This window comes from Thalassophryne amazonica, chromosome 2, assembly GCF_902500255.1.
Source record: "Thalassophryne amazonica chromosome 2, fThaAma1.1, whole genome shotgun sequence".
Classification (NCBI taxonomy): Eukaryota; Metazoa; Chordata; class Actinopteri; order Batrachoidiformes; family Batrachoididae; genus Thalassophryne; species Thalassophryne amazonica.
This window is the reverse complement of record NC_047104.1, coordinates 103,677,280-103,693,918: the sequence shown is the minus strand read 5'-3', so window position 1 is coordinate 103,693,918 and position 16,639 is coordinate 103,677,280. Positions and strand designations below refer to the sequence as shown.

Here is a 16,639-nt window from a genome sequence, read left to right as displayed (position 1 = left end):
GTGGACATTTGAATTTAATATTGAAAAGCCCATTTGGTGGACATTTTGCATAATATTTCAATCAAAAGTGCCTCAGTCACTCTCATTTGTGACAATGAAGGGCAAACTGGCACTCTCAATGAATAGACTGTTTGATTTTGTGTGTGAGATTTCTTATGCACCAGCACAGTGATTCAGAACATGTCAAGGAAAATTAACATTTGTTAACATTTGTGTGATAACATTTGTTTCTACATGCCATCATTACCTCAGCCAAGGAGGTTATGTTTTCGGTCATGTCCGTTTGTTTGTTGGTTGGTTGGTTTGTTAGCAGGATTACTCACAAAAATCCAGGGGTGTATCTCGGCCTAACTTAGAAGTAATTAAATTTGGTAATGATCCGGAACACGATCCGGATCCAGTAATTTTTTTAAGGATTCTTTATCATTGCAGGATAGGGCCAATTTCAACATTTTTGCATCTAACTTCATGAAGACGGGTCACAAAGGCTGAACATAAATTAAGTTACGACACAACAATAATTTAGCATTTGTTTCTCCTCATTGAATAAACTTGTTATTGGAAAATAAAAAAAACTTGTGTAGTTCATGCAGTTTCTCTTTATAAATACATTTGCTGAAGATCTAAGGGTTTAACCCTCTGGGGCCGACGCCATCTTATACAATGGCTGAGACCAAGCTTTACTAAATTATAAATAACTTTTTAATGATATGAGATAGAAACGTACTTTTCTGCTGAAAAGCTAACTCCATGGACTTTTGAGCCACCGTCCACCATCTTTGTACTCCTCATAGAAGCTGTGTGATGACGTGAGCAATGTGAGTGCCCAATCGGAATTGGTTCACTGTCACATGGTTTTCCAAAATCCAATCATAGGGCAGATTCACCTCACGACACACCAAAGATTGTTTTTAGGAGTGATGTGTTACTAGTTTATTATAGTTTGCTGTGTGTTTTGAATAAATGTGTGTGGGAAATTGTTTTCCACTTTATTTTTTCCTTTATTTTTTCTGATTGTAAACCTTTATTACACATATAAAACACAACTATAGCATATATATTTTGAAAGTACAGGTTGTCTTGAAAAAAAGAGACATAAAACTTGATTGTGGGATGCAGGGAGAGCTGTTAACAACAATAATAAAGCATTTATGCCAGGCGAGTGAACTGTCCAAAAAATGCCCTCAGACCCCAGAGGGTTAACCACTGAATCTGAAACATGATGGTAGATGCGTGAAACGACTTGGAATAAGTCTCTTTGCCAAAGGGTATTCCATGTGATGTCAGTGACCCTATGGCCTTGGCGGAGGTTTGCGCTCTCCGAGTGCTTCTAGTTCCAAATCTTCAAGTGAATTCAAAAGCTTTTCTATGTGATACAAATCAATGAGGACTGTGAATTCTAGATTATTTTAGACAGGAAGATGGGGCATGATTTTAAAAATGTTTTGATGACAAACTAACACACTGATCTTGATGAAACCCATCAGTCATGTATCATGACAGACAACCAAGTGAAATTTTTTGCATGAGCTGCAGTGAAAATGCCCATTTGAAAAGAACACACAATAACATTGTCAAGTCAATGATAATTTAGTCAGGGCTTGACATAAACCAATTAGCCCCACTGGCCCACAGGGCCAGTAGAATTTAGAAGTTAGTGGCCCACAGTGTAGGAGCACTAGCCCATGGTTTTGTGCGCGGGAGTTCATGATATTCCACCTTGAAATTCTGCAAATAAAACTGCCTATGTAATATAAACCAATCCAGAAAAAACATAAAATAGTCTAGGGACCATGAAGTTAAAAAAATAGAATTTATCAGAGGGCATTCTCAAGTGTAAAAAAATAAAGTGACCCATAAAATTTAGAGAGCATTTTTTAAGCAACCCTCAGAGTTGGCTAACTCACTGTCAGAAATGTAAAATACAGATGTAGGTTCATATCAAAACTAAAAAGTATGCCTTGTCTGGACTGGAGTTATAGATCTAAAAATTGAAAAAAAAAATGCTTGGCTCCTTTGCTAATGTCACCGTGGAGTTTCCACAAAGGTAAGCTGGTGAGACTTTTAAACTAGCTTCGAAACAGCCAGGGTCTCCCAGGACCAAGCATATACTTTACTTACTTGTCAGCATACGAGGGATAGGCCCTGCAGATTTGGCAGAAAACCTCATTCTTCTCTTGGTCATGCCATGGCCATTTCTGTGGTCAGGTCAGGACAAACCCTCTCTTCTTCTTGTTTCTTTCATATAGCCTGTCTCTCTCCTTTAACTCATCATCACTAAGCTTCCTCTTCTGGCCAATTCCTTCAGCAAAACTCTTTCCTGGTTGTTGTCCGGGTTTGGGTGGATGTAGTTTAAACATATTTCAATTCGAATTTCAAAGCGTTCTGTTAGATTTGCATCTTGTTCGTCTTCGTTTCTTGCAGCTTCCGCGCATTTAAAGATGCTAACGAACACTGCCGAAGATTGGTGACGGAAACGGCCAAACGCACGCTCCACACATTGACAACATACATTTCAATATGCACGAGATTCTGCTGAAGCATGGAGCATCGTTAGGGATGGGTATTGATAAGATTTTATCGATACTGATACAATTATCGATTCCGCTTATCGATCCGATTCCTTATCGATTTCCCTTATCGATACCGCTTGTGAATTTTCTGTGTACTAAAAGTAGGCTTTAAAGGTTTTCTATGTCAACAACATTTTATTGAGTCTTAAAGTAAATAAATATGAAATTGGTCACTGGATCCTTAAACTCTGGGTCTAAATAAACTGTACATGGTGGCTCCTTGATCTCTAAATATAAATAGAAATAAACAAAATCTGTAGTTTTTGTCAAATGCATTTCCTTTCAGACATTATTGGCATGAATGTCTTTCCATAACTCTGAGCTGAACTCTTGCAGCTCGCTGTGCTTCACATCAGCATCAGTGTAATTCATAAAGAATGCAGGATGTCTCATTTTGGGAAGAAAAAAACATTTTAGTCGATTGTAGTTTATTGTCTGTATTACAGCATTTGACAAGAGGTGTCATTTTAATTAAAGCGGCAATTTGTTTTGAAATTATTAATTTCGACCGGACTCTGCCTCGGCAGACAGCCATGCAGCGTTTGGAGCTGTGCCAACGGAGGACGATTCTCGCTTCTTGACTTTAATCTGCACTTAGCGACTTCAATCTGCACAGAAGTGACTCACAGTCACGACTGACATATTTTAATGGCTTTGAGAGAGTTATGAGGTGGACTTGCCGCTTCTGAAGAGTTATTATTACTATTATTGCTGTTGTTGTTGCTATTATTATTATCTATAAAATAAAAAAATATTAAATTTTTTAGTACATTTGACTCATTTACGACAACAAGCGCTGAGCCATTAATTATTATACAGAAAACAAATGCACACAAACGTGCTGAAATGCCAACAGCTAATGCTAACTTTAACACTGAAAACGCCGTAGACATGCTAACACGTTGGCATCGGTCCCGTTTTTAAGTTATAAAATACATCAACTGTTTCAGAAGACCATAACAGGTTGGTTTAACGTAAAAGGGTATATATTACTCACAGGCATATGCTCTTTAGGATTTTAGCGGGGAAAAATTAAGATAATGTCCAACAACCCAGCGGATCGAACCATTGCTTCATTGGATCACGCTTCAAAGTGCAGTCGCTCTGCAGAAGTGGTTGATTACAGACCTGCTGCAGGGTCTGCAATCAACGAAGAGAAATGATAATTTTCCCAACAAAGACCCTCAAAAACAACGGCCGCTCTGAAGGACCGATAAGGGAATTGTTAAGCAAAAAGACTTTCTTAACGATACCCAACCCAAGACGCGAGATGTGGTCTGTGGTGCAAGACCAAAACAAACAAAGAAGAAGAAGAAGAAGACCAAAACAAACATGGCGGACTCGGTGAAGTTTGATGACACGGAGATGTGAAGAAATTCGACTTTGCTGCCACAAAATATGGTAAAATAAATAGAATTTTGCGTCTTTTTGTAGTGGCCCGAGCATGCCATCATTTGATAAATTGTACTGGCACGCAGTGGCCCGAAAGTGGGCCAAATCCGCGCCGGGCCAGCGGGCAAATGGCTATGTCGAGCCGTTTAGTGTTGGTAATATACACTCTTCAGGAGCTATTGTAGTTTAACAAAGCATTTAAACTTTAAATGCTTTAAATTTTAAAGATTTATTTTCAGCATTCTCAACACACAAATATTTAAGCATGATTTTTGATCAACAAAGTAAACATCAGCAGAAGCACCACTGCTAATAATCAGCTGGTTGTACCTGTCGGCCTATTTCCACAACATTCTGATAGTTTGGACACAGAAAACACTGTAAGAAATGACTGCTACACATCATTACCACAGTCTGCTTTTCTTACCCAGACCACCAACTGACATGCCTTTTAGAGTTGGATAAGGCTCTTGTCCAGGACAAAGGAACATTCTTGCACAACTTTAAAAGATTTATCATCATCATTTACTGGAAACATCAGATGGAAACAAATCCCTGAAAACCAATTTACAGCCCCAGTTCCAATGAAGTTGGGATGTTGTGTGAAATGTAAATAAAAACAGAATACAATGATTTGCAAATCCTCTTCAACCTATATTCAATTGAATACACCACAAAGACAAGATACTTCATGTTCAAACTGATAGACGTTTTTGTTTTTGCGCAAATATTTTCTCATTTTGAAATGAATTCCTGCAACACATTTCACAACAACTGGGACAGGGGCAACAAAAGACTCGGAAAGTTGATAAAAGCTCAACGAACACCTGTTTGCAACATTCCACAGGTGAACAGGTTAATTGGAAACAGGTGGGTGTCATGATTGGGTATAAAAGGAGCATCCTCAAAAGGCTCAGCCGTTCACAAGCACAGATGGGATGAGGATCACCACTTTGTAAACAACTGCGTGAAAAAATAGTCCAACAATTTAAGAACAATGTTTCTCAAAGTTCAACTGCAAGGAATTTAGGGATTCCATCATCTACAGTCCATAATATAATCAGAAGATTCAGAGAATCTGGAGATCTTTCTACATGTAAGCGGCAAGGCCGAAAACCAACACTGAATCCCCGTGACCTTTGATCCCTCAGGTGGCACTGTATTAAAAACCGACATCATCTTACCGCGTGGGCTCAGGAACACTTCAGAAAACCATTGTAAGTCAACACAGTTTGTTGCTACATCTACAAGTGCAAGTTAAAACTCTACCATGCAAAGCGAAAGTCATACATCAACAACATCCAGATCCACATGCCGCTGCCTTCTCTGGGCCTGAGCTCCTTTGATATGGACAGACGCAAAATGGAAAAATGTGCTGTGGTCTGATGAGTCCACCTTTCAAATTGTTTTTGGAAATCGTGGACGTCGTGTCCTCCCGACAAAAGAGGAAAAAGACCATCCAGATTGTTATCAGCGCAAAGTTCAAAAGCCAGCATCTGTGATGGTATGGGGGTGTGTTAGTGCCCATGGCATGGGCAACTTACACAGCTGTGATGGCACCATCAATGCTGAAAGGTACATCCAGGTTTTGGAGCAACACATGCTGCCATCCAAGCAATGTCTTTTTCAGGGATGTCCCTACCTATTTCAGCAACTCAACTCAACTTTTTTCTTATATAGCGCCAAATCACAACAAACAGTTGCCCCAAGGCGCTCCATATTGTAAGGCAAGGCCATACAATAATTATGAAAAACCCCAACGGTCAAAACGACCCCCTATGAGCAAGCACTTGGCTACAGTGGGAAGGAAAAACTCCCTTTTAACAGGAAGAAACCTCCAGCAGAACCAGGCTCAGGGAGGGGCAGTCTTCTGCTGAGACTGGTTGGGGCTGAGGGAAAAAAACAGGAAAAAGACATGCCGTGAAGGGGGGCAGAGATCGATCACTAATGATTAAATGCAGAGTGATGCATACGGAGCAAAAAGAGAAAGAAACAGTGCATCATGGGAACCCCCCCACAATCTACGTCTAAAGCAGCATAACCAAGGGATGGTCCAGGGTCACCCGATCCAGCCCTAACTATAAGCCTTAGCGAAAAGGAAAGTTTTAAGCCTAATCTTAAAAGTAGAGAGGGTATCTGTCTCCCTGATCTGAATTGGGAGCTGGTTCCACAGGAGAGGAGCCTGAAAGCTGAAGCCTCTGCCTCTGTTGTGAAAGTGTAGGTACACGGACCCACAACAGGGGGCGCAATGAACGGACAATGGAGAAAGGTGAATACTTATCCAAGCAAGTAGCTTTCTGTAGTCAGCTGTCCTGAAAAGGTTTACCAAGGTTTATCAGAGTCTTCAATATGAGCTTGCAGAGAAGGTTACCTTAATCTCAAGGCGATATCTCGGCACTGAGGTGGAGACGCTGTCCTGCTGATATACCTCCGTCCTGAGTGCAGTCAGCTGTGTCCAGTAATGGGTGACAGCTGTCACCCTGGCAGCCCTCGTCGGCGGCAGCGCCCTCTGGTGCCTGGAGCCCGCACTCCAGGCAGGGCGCCCTCTGGTGGTGGTGGGCCAGCAGTACCTCCTCTTCAGCGGCCCACACAACAGGACCCCCCCCTCAACGGGCGCCTCCTGGCGCACGACCGGGCTTGTCCGGATGGCGACGGTAGAAGTCGGCCAGGAGGGCCGGGTCCAGGATGAAGCTCCTCTTCACCCAGGAGCGTTCTTCGGGGCCGTACCCCTCCCAGTCCACCAGGTACTGAAGACCCCGACCCATTCGACGGACATCGAGGAGCCGACGCACGGTCCAAGCCGGTTCCCCGTCGATGATCCGGGCAGGAGGTGGTGCCGGACCCGGGGTGCAGAGGGGTGAGGTGTGATGGGGCTTTATCCGGGAGACGTGGAATACCGGGTGAATCCGCAGCGAGGCCGGCAACTGAAGCCTCACTGCGGCGGGATTGATGATTTTGAGGACCTTGAAGGGGCCGATGTATCGGTCTTGGAGCTTGGGGGAGTCCACTTGAAGGGGAATGTCCTTGGTGGACAACCATACCTCCTGCCCAGGACGATACGTGGGAGCCGGGGCCCGCCGCCGGTCTGCATGTGTCTTCGCTCTCGTCCGGGCCTTCAACAAGGCAGAGCGGGCGGCACGCCACACCCGACGGCACCTCCGTAGGTGGGCCTGGACCGAGGGCACACCGACCTCTCCCTCGACCACCGGAAACAAGGGGGGCTGATACCCCAAGCACACCTCAAACGGGGAGAGGCCGGTGGCTGATGACACTTGGCTGTTGTGAGCGTACTCGATCCAGGCCAGGTGGGTACTCCAGGCCGTCGGGTGCGCGGCTGTCACACAGCGTAGTGTCTGCTCCAAGTCCTGGTTCGCCCGCTCTGCTTGCCCGTTGGTCTGGGGATGATACCCAGACGAGAGGCTGACCGTGGCCCCCAGTTCCCGGCAGAAGCTCCTCCAGACGTGTGAGGTGAACTGGGGACCGCGATCGGAGACGATGTCTGATGGTATACCATGCAGACGGACGACGTGGTGGACCAGGAGGTCCGCTGTCTCCTGGGCCGTTGGAAGCTTCGGGAGGGCCACGAAGTGGGCCGCCTTGGAGAAACGGTCCACTATCGTGAAGACGACGGTGTTTCCCTGGGACGGCGGGAGACCCGTGACGAAGTCCAGGCCGATGTGGGACCAGGGGCGATGAGGCACGGGCAGTGGCTGTAGCTGCCCTGAGGTCTTCTGGTGGTTGGCCTTGCCCCTGGCGCAGGTGGTACAGGCCTGGACGTAATCCCGGACATCGGCCTCCAGGGATGCCCACCAGAAGCGTTGCCGGACGACTGTCACGGTCCTTCGCACCCCCGGGTGACAGGAGAGCTTAGAACCGTGACAGAAGTCTAGGACTGCGGCCCTGGCCTCTGGTGGGACGTATAGTTTGTTCTTTGGTCCGTTTCCGGGGTCCGGGACACGGGTCAGGGCCTCCCGGACGGTCTTCTCCACGTCCCAGGTGAGGGCGGCCACGATAGCGGACTCCGGGATGATGGGATCCGGGGGATCCGACGGTTCCGTTTTGACCTCATCTTCGTGCACCCGGGACAATGCATCCGATCTCTGGTTCTTGGTCCCGGGGCGGTAGGTAATCCGGAAGTCAAAACGGCCAAAGAACAGTGACCAGCGGGCTTGCCTGGGGTTCAGACGCTTAGCGGTCCTGATGTACTCCAGGTTCCGATGGTCAGTGAAAACCGTGAATGGCACGGCTGTTCCCTCCAACAGATGTCTCCACTCTTCGAGGGCCTCTTTCACAGCAAGGAGTTCCCGATTGCCGACGTCATAGTTCCGTTCAGCGGGGGTCAACCTGCGGGAAAAATAGGCACACGGGTGAAGGACCTTATCGGTCTTCCCGCTCTGGGAGAGCACCGCTCCTATCCCTGAGTCCGAGGCATCCACTTCAACCACTAACTGGCGGCTAGGATCGGGCTGCACCAGAACTGGTGCAGACGAGAAGCGCCGTTTCAACTCCTTGAACGCGGCCTCGCACCGGTCCGACCAGGTGAAGGGAACTTTTGGAGAGGTCAGGGCTGTCAGGGGGCTAACTACCTGACTGTAGCCCTTGATGAACCTCCTGTAGAAATTAGCAAAGCCGAGGAACTGTTGCAGCTTCCTACGGCTTGTGGGTTGGGGCCAGTCTCTCACCGCCGCAACCTTGGCCGGGTCCGGGGCGACGGAGTTAGAGGAGATGATAAACCCCAGGAAGGACAAAGAAGTGCGGTGGAACTCACACTTCTCGCCCTTCACAAACAGACGGTTCTCCAACAACCGCTGTAGGACCTGACGTACATGCTTGACATGGGTCTCAGGATCCGGAGAAAAGATGAGTATATCGTCTAGATATACGAAGACGAACCGGTGCAGGAAGTCCCGCAAGACATCGTTTACCAACGCTTGGAAGGTCGCGGGAGCATTAGTGAGACCGAACGGCATGACCAGGTACTCAAAATGACCTAAGGGGGTGTTAAATGCCGTCTTCCATTCGTCTCCCTTCCGAATCCGAACCAAATGGTACGCGTTCCTAAGATCCAGCTTGGTGAAGATTCTGGCTCCATGCAAGGGGGTGAACACTGAATCCAACAAGGGCAACGGGTATCGGTTGCGAACCGTGATCTCATTCAACCCCCTGTAATCAATGCATGGACGAAGTCCGCCATCTTTTTTACCCACAAAAAAGAAACCAGCGCCCATCGGTGAGGTGGAATTCCGGATCAACCCGGCGGCTAATGAGTCCCGGATGTAGGTCTCCATTGATTCGCGTTCCGGCCGTGAGAGGTTGTACAGCCTACTGGACGGGAACTCACTGCCTGGAACCAAATCAATGGCACAATCGTACGGGCGGTGGGGAGGAAGCGTGAGAGCCAGATCCTTGCTGAACACGTCCGCAAGGTCATGGTACTCCGCTGGCACCGCCTTCAGATTGGGCGGGACTCGGACCTCCTCCTTAGCTTGGGAGCCGGGCGGAACCGAGGAACCGAGACACTCCCGATGGCAGGTTTCGCTCCACTGAACCACCACCCCGGACGGCCAATCAATCCGGGGATTGTGCTTAAGCATCCATGGAAATCCTAAAACCACACGGGAGGTGGCCTGAGTCACGAAGAACTCGATCACCTCCCGGTGGTTGCCTGACACCACCAGAGTTACTGGAGGTGTCTTGTGTGTGATTGGTGGGAGTAGGGAGCCATCTAGTGCTCGAACCTGCACAGGCGAGGTAAGAGCCACCAGAGGGAGCCCTATCTCCCTGGCCCATCTACTGTCTAGCAGATTCCCCTCAGAGCCCGTGTCCACCAGTGCTGGGGCCTTCAGGGTTGAATCCTCAAACAGGATCGTGACTGGGAGTCGTGTAGCAATGTGGGTATGTCCCACGTGAATGTTTTGGCCCACCCCTGGCCCAGTCTCTAAGGGCGGGCGTTTGGCGTTTGACCGCTCGGGGCAGTCTCTCACATGGTGCTCTATTGAACCACAAACAAGACACGCTCCGTGGGTCCATCTCCTTTGTGCATCTGGTGCCCTAAATGTTGCCCTACTCGTGTCCCTAGCTTCGTCAGTAGGGGGAGCTGTGACCCCACGGAGCGCAGGAACAGAGGAGCGTGGGGAGGGCGGAGCTCGATCGGACCCGGAAGGGAGAGGGACGACGCGTGCCTGGCCACGCCCTTCGCCTCGTTCCCGACGGCGTTCTTCTACCCGGTTGTCGAGTCGTATAACTAGATCGATGAGCCCATCTAAATCCCGCGGTTCGTCCTTAGCCACCAGGTGCTCTTTTAGGACCAGAGACAGTCCGTTTACAAAGGCAGCGCGGAGGGCAGTGCTATTCCAGCCGGATCTCGCCGCCGCGATGCGGAAGGCGACTGCATAGGCAGCTGCGCTCCGACGCCCCTGTCGTATGGACAGTAGTGCGGTTGAAGCGGACTCGCCTCTGTTGGGATGATCGAACACCGTTCTGAGCTCCCGTACAAACCCATCGTATGAATGAAGGAGCCGTGAGTTCTGCTCCCAGAGCGCTGTAGCCCAAGCGCGTGCCTCCCCGCGAAGCAGGTTTATGACATAAGCTACTTTGCTAGCGTCAGTCGCGTACATCACGGGACGCTGTGCGAAGACGAGCGAACATTGCATCAAAAAATCCGCGCACGTCTCCACACAGCCTCCGTACGGTTCTGGAGGGCTTATGTAAGCTTCTGGGGACGGAGGAAGGGACCGTTGAACGACCAGTGGAACGTCACTCTCACACGCAGGGTCCTCGGGAGGGAGAGCCGCAGCGGCGCCCCTCGGGATCCATGACGCTGGCCGAGATATCCTGTTGTGAAAGTGTAGGTACACGGACCCACAACAGGGGGCGCAATGAACGGACAATGGAGAAAGGTGAATACTTATCCAAGCAAGTAGCTTTCTGTAGTCAGCTGTCCTGAAAAGGTTTACCAAGGTTTATCAGAGTCTTCAATATGAGCTTGCAGAGAAGGTTACCTTAATCTCAAGGCGATATCTCGGCACTGAGGTGGAGACGCTGTCCTGCTGATATACCTCCGTCCTGAGTGCAGTCAGCTGTGTCCAGTAATGGGTGACAGCTGTCACCCTGGCAGCCCTCGTCGGCGGCAGCGCCCTCTGGTGCCTGGAGCCCGCACTCCATGCAGGGCGCCCTCTGGTGGTGGTGGGCCAGCAGTACCTCCTCTTCAGCGGCCCACACAACAGCCTCCCATTCTACTCTTACAAACCCTAGGAACTACAAGTAAGCCCGCAGTCTGAGAGCGAAGCGCTCTAATAGGGTAATATGGTACTACGAGGTCCCTAAGATAAGATGGGACCTGATTATTCAAAACCTTATAAGTAAGAAGAAGAATTTTAAATTCTATTCTAGAATTAACAGGAAGCCAATGAAGAGAGGCCAACACGGGTGAGATATGCTCTCTCCTGCTAGTCCCCATCAGTACTCTAGCTGCAGCATTCTGAACCAACTGAAGGCTTTTTAGGGAACTTTTAGGACAACCTGATAATAATGAATTACAATAGTCCAGCCTAGAGGAAATAAATGCATGAATTAGTTAGCAAGACAATGCCAAGCTACATTCTGCACGTTACAACAGCGTGGCTTCATAGTAAAAGAGTGCGGGTACTAGATTGGCCTGCCTGCAGTCCAGACCTGTCGCCCATTGAAAATGTGTGGCGCATTATGAAGTGCAAAATACAACAACGGAGACCCCAGACTGTTGAACAACTGAAGTCGTACATCAAGCAAGAATGGGAAAGAATTCCACCTACAAAGCTTCAGCAATTAGTGTCCTCAGGAAAGGTGATGTAACACAGTGGTAAACATACCACTGTCCCAACTTTTTTGAAACATGTTGCAGGCATCCATTTCAAAATGAGCAAACATTTGCACAAAAACAATTAAGTTTATCAGTTTGAACATTAAATATCTTGTCTTTGTATTTAATTGAATATAGGTTGAAGAGGATTTGCAAATCATTGTATTCTGTTTTTATTTACATTTTACACATCGTCCCAACTTCACTGGAATTGGGGTTGTATACTAGTAATGACAAGTCTTCACTTCTAATTCAAAAGAACACAAAATTGAGTCAAACATCAAAGTTACATGAGTGAAAGAGGGTAATAACCAGCTCACATTCATGTCACTGACCTCTCGGAGGCGTCCCTGGGAGCTTTACCCCCTCCTCCACGAGATACAGCCTTCGAACTCTTGTTGGCAGTCATGTTTGTCTGTAAACTGCCCTCTCACCTGATGGTGAAACACAAAGATATTACAAATCCTGCAGTATTCCACGCATGTTACTAAACCCCAAAATAACCAGAAAGTGATTTTATAAACCAAAACTTCTCAGTTTAAGGTGTGACAAATTGTATTATGAAAACTGAGTTAGAATTAAAACTACTGCAGCAGTGTATAGCATGGAACTGTGTTTCCATTCGTTACCACATTGGAGACCTTCAAAGTAAAAATTAGGACATCTGTACACAAAGATACAGCTGGAATGGTGCTGGAGTGGCAAACAATTATATGCTTTTAGGTTTATTAAGTAAATATGCCTTCTGTCTGAACAGCTGAACTCTTACCAGACCAACAAGTGTGAGGAAAAAAAATGAATCCATGATCATTTTCCTTCCTGGGAAAGTAATGGTGCCATGCCCTAATGTGACCCAGTACAAAGCAACATGCTCTTTTCTCACTCTCAGTAAGATACAGACACTTATTTTATGAAAAACATTAGAATTGAGTTATTGGGGAATACATGCTGTACGCCACCCAGGTCTCATACTTGTTTCCTTGGCCAAACTTGCATAGTGAACACACTCAAATGCAATGATCATTCCTTCAAGCAAAGGGTTCACTTGGACATGAAAAATTGGACAGAGGCTGACCTAGACAGGGTCACACCAAGACCACGTACCTGCACCAGTACAGTATTACCGAATTGTCACATGCCCTGATTGTGATGCAATACCCTATAATTAAGATAAGATTGAAGCCATTATCCCCCTCACCACAGGATTGATTTCTTTTATGGTAAGAATTATTTAATATGAAGCATTGTAATTATGTAACTTTACAGATGTACAGTTGTATGTAGGGATGTCCCGATCAGGCTTTTTTTGTTGTGGCTGGGGTGCCTGGCGTGCCTGGCTGCCTTTTGTTTCTGTCTTCTGTTTCTGTCTTTTGTTTTTCCTTCCAGGTGGCACGCGTTTAGGACTGAGTGGCTGTGTGGCTGAGTTATCAGGACCTCACCCTGATCACCTGAGGCTGATCATGTGCAGCTCGTCAGGACTCACAGCTGTGGTGCATCTACACGGATTGGAGCATGGTGGCATTTAAGTCTGGAGTACACAGTGTGTATTTGCCAGAGACTCGACCTTGTGACCAGACGGGTGAGATCGTCGTCTTGAGAGCCATCTCATCATTATGGATGCAGAGAACGTCCAGGTTTGATGCCATGGTCTGTGAAAGAGGAGGGGGTGAGTTCTCACGCTCGTCAGCACACTTCCTGAGGTACGTCAGGTTTTGTGACTAACATTTGTACAGTCAGTAAATGTGGTGTCCCTCACACCTTATTATATTGAGCTGTTATGTTAGTCGATTAATCAGCTTCCACTGCAATGATAATGTGAACTGGGTGTTCCATGCCTGCAGGGTGGGAAGCTGATTAGTAATTAAGCCAGGAAGTGTTTGCTGTTTGTGTACACCTTTGAGTGGTCTCTCTGTGTGTGGAGTGTGGACTCACATGATGATTTCTTCTTTCACAGACTCGGTTTGTCGCGGCCACCTGGGGGGTGTCGGCGGGGTCCTTGGGTCCGAACTGTTTCTGGCTCCGGACCGTTTGTGCAGCTGGGAGCGTACCGTATACCCACCTCGCCAGTCCGCGCACTCATTTGTTATACTTTAGCACTTCACTGTTATGTTTATTAAATTCTGTTATCCTTTGTACCGTGCTCTGCTTATTTCATACTGGGACCTTCAAACGCTGGTCGGTTCTCCGTCCTGCGTCCAACACATAACATTTTTGGCCCCGATCTGATTCCGAGTCATCTGATTTTGAGTATCTGCCGATACCGAGTCCCGATCCGATACTTCAAAAAACTGAATGAACAATGAACTAATGCTAAATATATAATATTTTCATTTTAATAACCTTATTTTATTGTTTATCACTTAAACAGTGCACTTCTCCTTGAGGTAGCTTGAACAATCAAGTAATAATCTACCAGTCTTAAAAAATGTACAAATTTCCATGTTATTTTATTTGTCTAAAAATAAATGTCCAAGGTTCTTAAGTTAAACAATAAATTGTCTAATCTGAAATAACAGGTGGTTTTAATTTACAGATGAAAGGTTTCTAAAGAACCATTTATTGATTTAGCTATTTTAATTGCAAGTGTTCTAAAAAATTTTTAACAGTAATCAGAAATTTTGAGGAAACAAACAACAACAAAAAACATTCCCAAGGATTTTTCTTGAGAAAACTGCTCTATAAATGAGCAGTCCTGTGACACGTTTCTGTTTTGTACAGAACAGTGGTTTCTGCACCGATCTGTTTTGTAGAGATCAGTGGTTTCTGCCACTAGTCTTCCGTGTTTTGGCCCGACGCGTCGTTCCTATTGGACAGCATGAAGCTACGTCACAGCTCAGAGTGTCAAAAGTTGGATTGGGGTGAATTTTGACCGTGGTCTGACACCTCTAAAAAGCAATGCGTCTCATTGAAAATAATGCTTTTTAGACCGATTCTTGATGCCTCTGATGCTTCTGACGTGTGAAAGGCCCATTAATCTGCAATAATGAGCTTGAAATAGCGCTGATCAAAATAATGAGGATAAAATCTATATCAGATTCCTGATCGGGATGCAACGTCCAATTTCGATCAAGTCTGAAACTACGTGATCGGGCCCGATTTCCGATCACGTGATCGGATCGGGACATCCCTAGTTGTATGTAAAAGTTTAAGCACCCTTGATAATTTTCATGATTTTTCTTTATAAATATTGGTTGTCTGGACCAGAAATTTCAGTTAAATATATCATATAGCAGACGAGCACACTGATATTTGAGAAGTGAAAGGAAGTTTCTAGTATTTACAGAAAGTGCGCAATAATAATTTAAACAAAATTAGGCAGGTGCATAAATTTGGGCACCCTTGTCATTTTATTGATTTGAATACATTTAGCACTAATTACTGGAACACAAAATTGGTTTGGTAAGCTCACTGACTCTTGACCTCCTTACATAGGTGAATCCAATCATGAGAACGGGTATTTAAGGTGGCCATTTACAAATGTTTCCCCTCTTTCCATCTCTTCTAATGAGTGGCAACATGGGAGCCTCTAAACAACTCTCAAATGACCTGAAAACAAAAACTGTTCAACATCATGGTTTAGGGGAAGGCTACAAAAAGCTATTTCGGAGATTTCAGCAGTCAGTTTCCACTGTGAGGAACATAGTGAGGAAATGGAAGACCACAGGCACAGTACTAGTTAAAGCCCGAAGTGGCAGGCCCAGAAATATCTCAGATAAGCTGATGCGAAGGATGGTGAGAATAGTCATAGTCAACCCACAGACCTGCTCCAAACACCTACAACATGATCTTGCTGCAGATAGTGTCTCTGTTCATCGTTTAACTCTACAGCGCACTTTGCACAAGATGCTGTATGGGAGAGTAATGCAGAGGAAGCATTTTCTGTGTACATGCCAAAAACAGAGTGACTTGAGGTATGCTAAAGCCCATTTGGACAAGCCAGCTTCATTTTGGAATAAGGTACTGTGGACTGATGAAACTAAAATTGAGTTATTTGGAAATAACAAGGGGCGGTATGCATGGCGGAAAAAGAACACAGCATTCCAAGAAAAACACTTGCTACCTACAGTAAAATTTAGAGGTGGTTCCATCACGCTGTGTGGCTGTGTGGCCAGTGAATGTACTGGGAATCTTGTTAAAGTTGAGGGTCACATAGATTCCAGTCAATATCAGCAGATTCTTGAGAACAATGTTCAAGAATCAGTGACAAAGTTGAAGTTGCGCCATCATCAATTCATCAATTTTATTTATATAGCGCCAAATCACAACAAACAGTTGCCCCAAGGCGCTTTATATTGTAAGGCAAGGCCATACAATAATTACGTAAAAACCCCAACGGTCAAAACGACCCCCTGTGAGCAAGCACTTGGCGACAGTGGGAAGGAAAAACTCCCTTTTAACAGGAAGAAACCTCCAGCAGAACCAGGCTCAGGGAGGGGCAGTCTTCTGCTGGGACTGGTTGGGGCTGAGGGAGAGAACCTAGAAAAAGACATGCTGTGGAGGGGAGCAGAGATCAATCACTAATGATTAAATGCAGAGTGGTGCATACAGAGCAAAAAGAGAAAGAAACACTCAGTGCATCATGGGAACCCCCCAGCAGTCTAAGTCTATAGCAGCATAACTAAGGGATGGTTCAGGGTCACCTGATCCAGCCCTAACTATAAGCTTTAGCAAAAAGGAAAGTTTTAAGCCTAATCTTAAAAGTAGAGAGGGTGTCTGTCTCCCTGATTCGAATTGGGAGCTGGTTCCACAGGAGAGGAGCCTGAAAGCTGAAGGCTCTGCCTCCCATTCTACTCTTACAAACCCTAGGAACTACAACTAAGCCTGCAGTCTGAGA

General features: G+C 46.3%; 1 protein-coding gene across 7 annotated transcripts in view; it reads right to left on the bottom strand.

Moving 5' to 3' along the window:
• dennd2b (DENN domain containing 2B) overlaps positions 1 to 16,639 on the bottom strand; it is a 189,901-nt gene that overhangs the window by 121,426 nt on the left and 51,836 nt on the right. For 3 of the 7 annotated variants that reach the window (XM_034191010.1, XM_034191003.1, XM_034191017.1), the window contains exon 2: positions 12,141 to 12,239. The exons of 2 other annotated variants lie outside the window; for them this stretch is intronic. In XM_034191010.1, coding sequence (XP_034046901.1) covers positions 12,141 to 12,214 — 74 coding nt within the window. In that variant the 5' untranslated portion in view covers positions 12,215 to 12,239. Of the gene's footprint in view, positions 1 to 12,125; positions 12,245 to 16,639 lie in introns of those variants that run through there. 2 more of the 7 variants (XM_034191024.1, XM_034191040.1) reach the window with 2 other exon arrangements.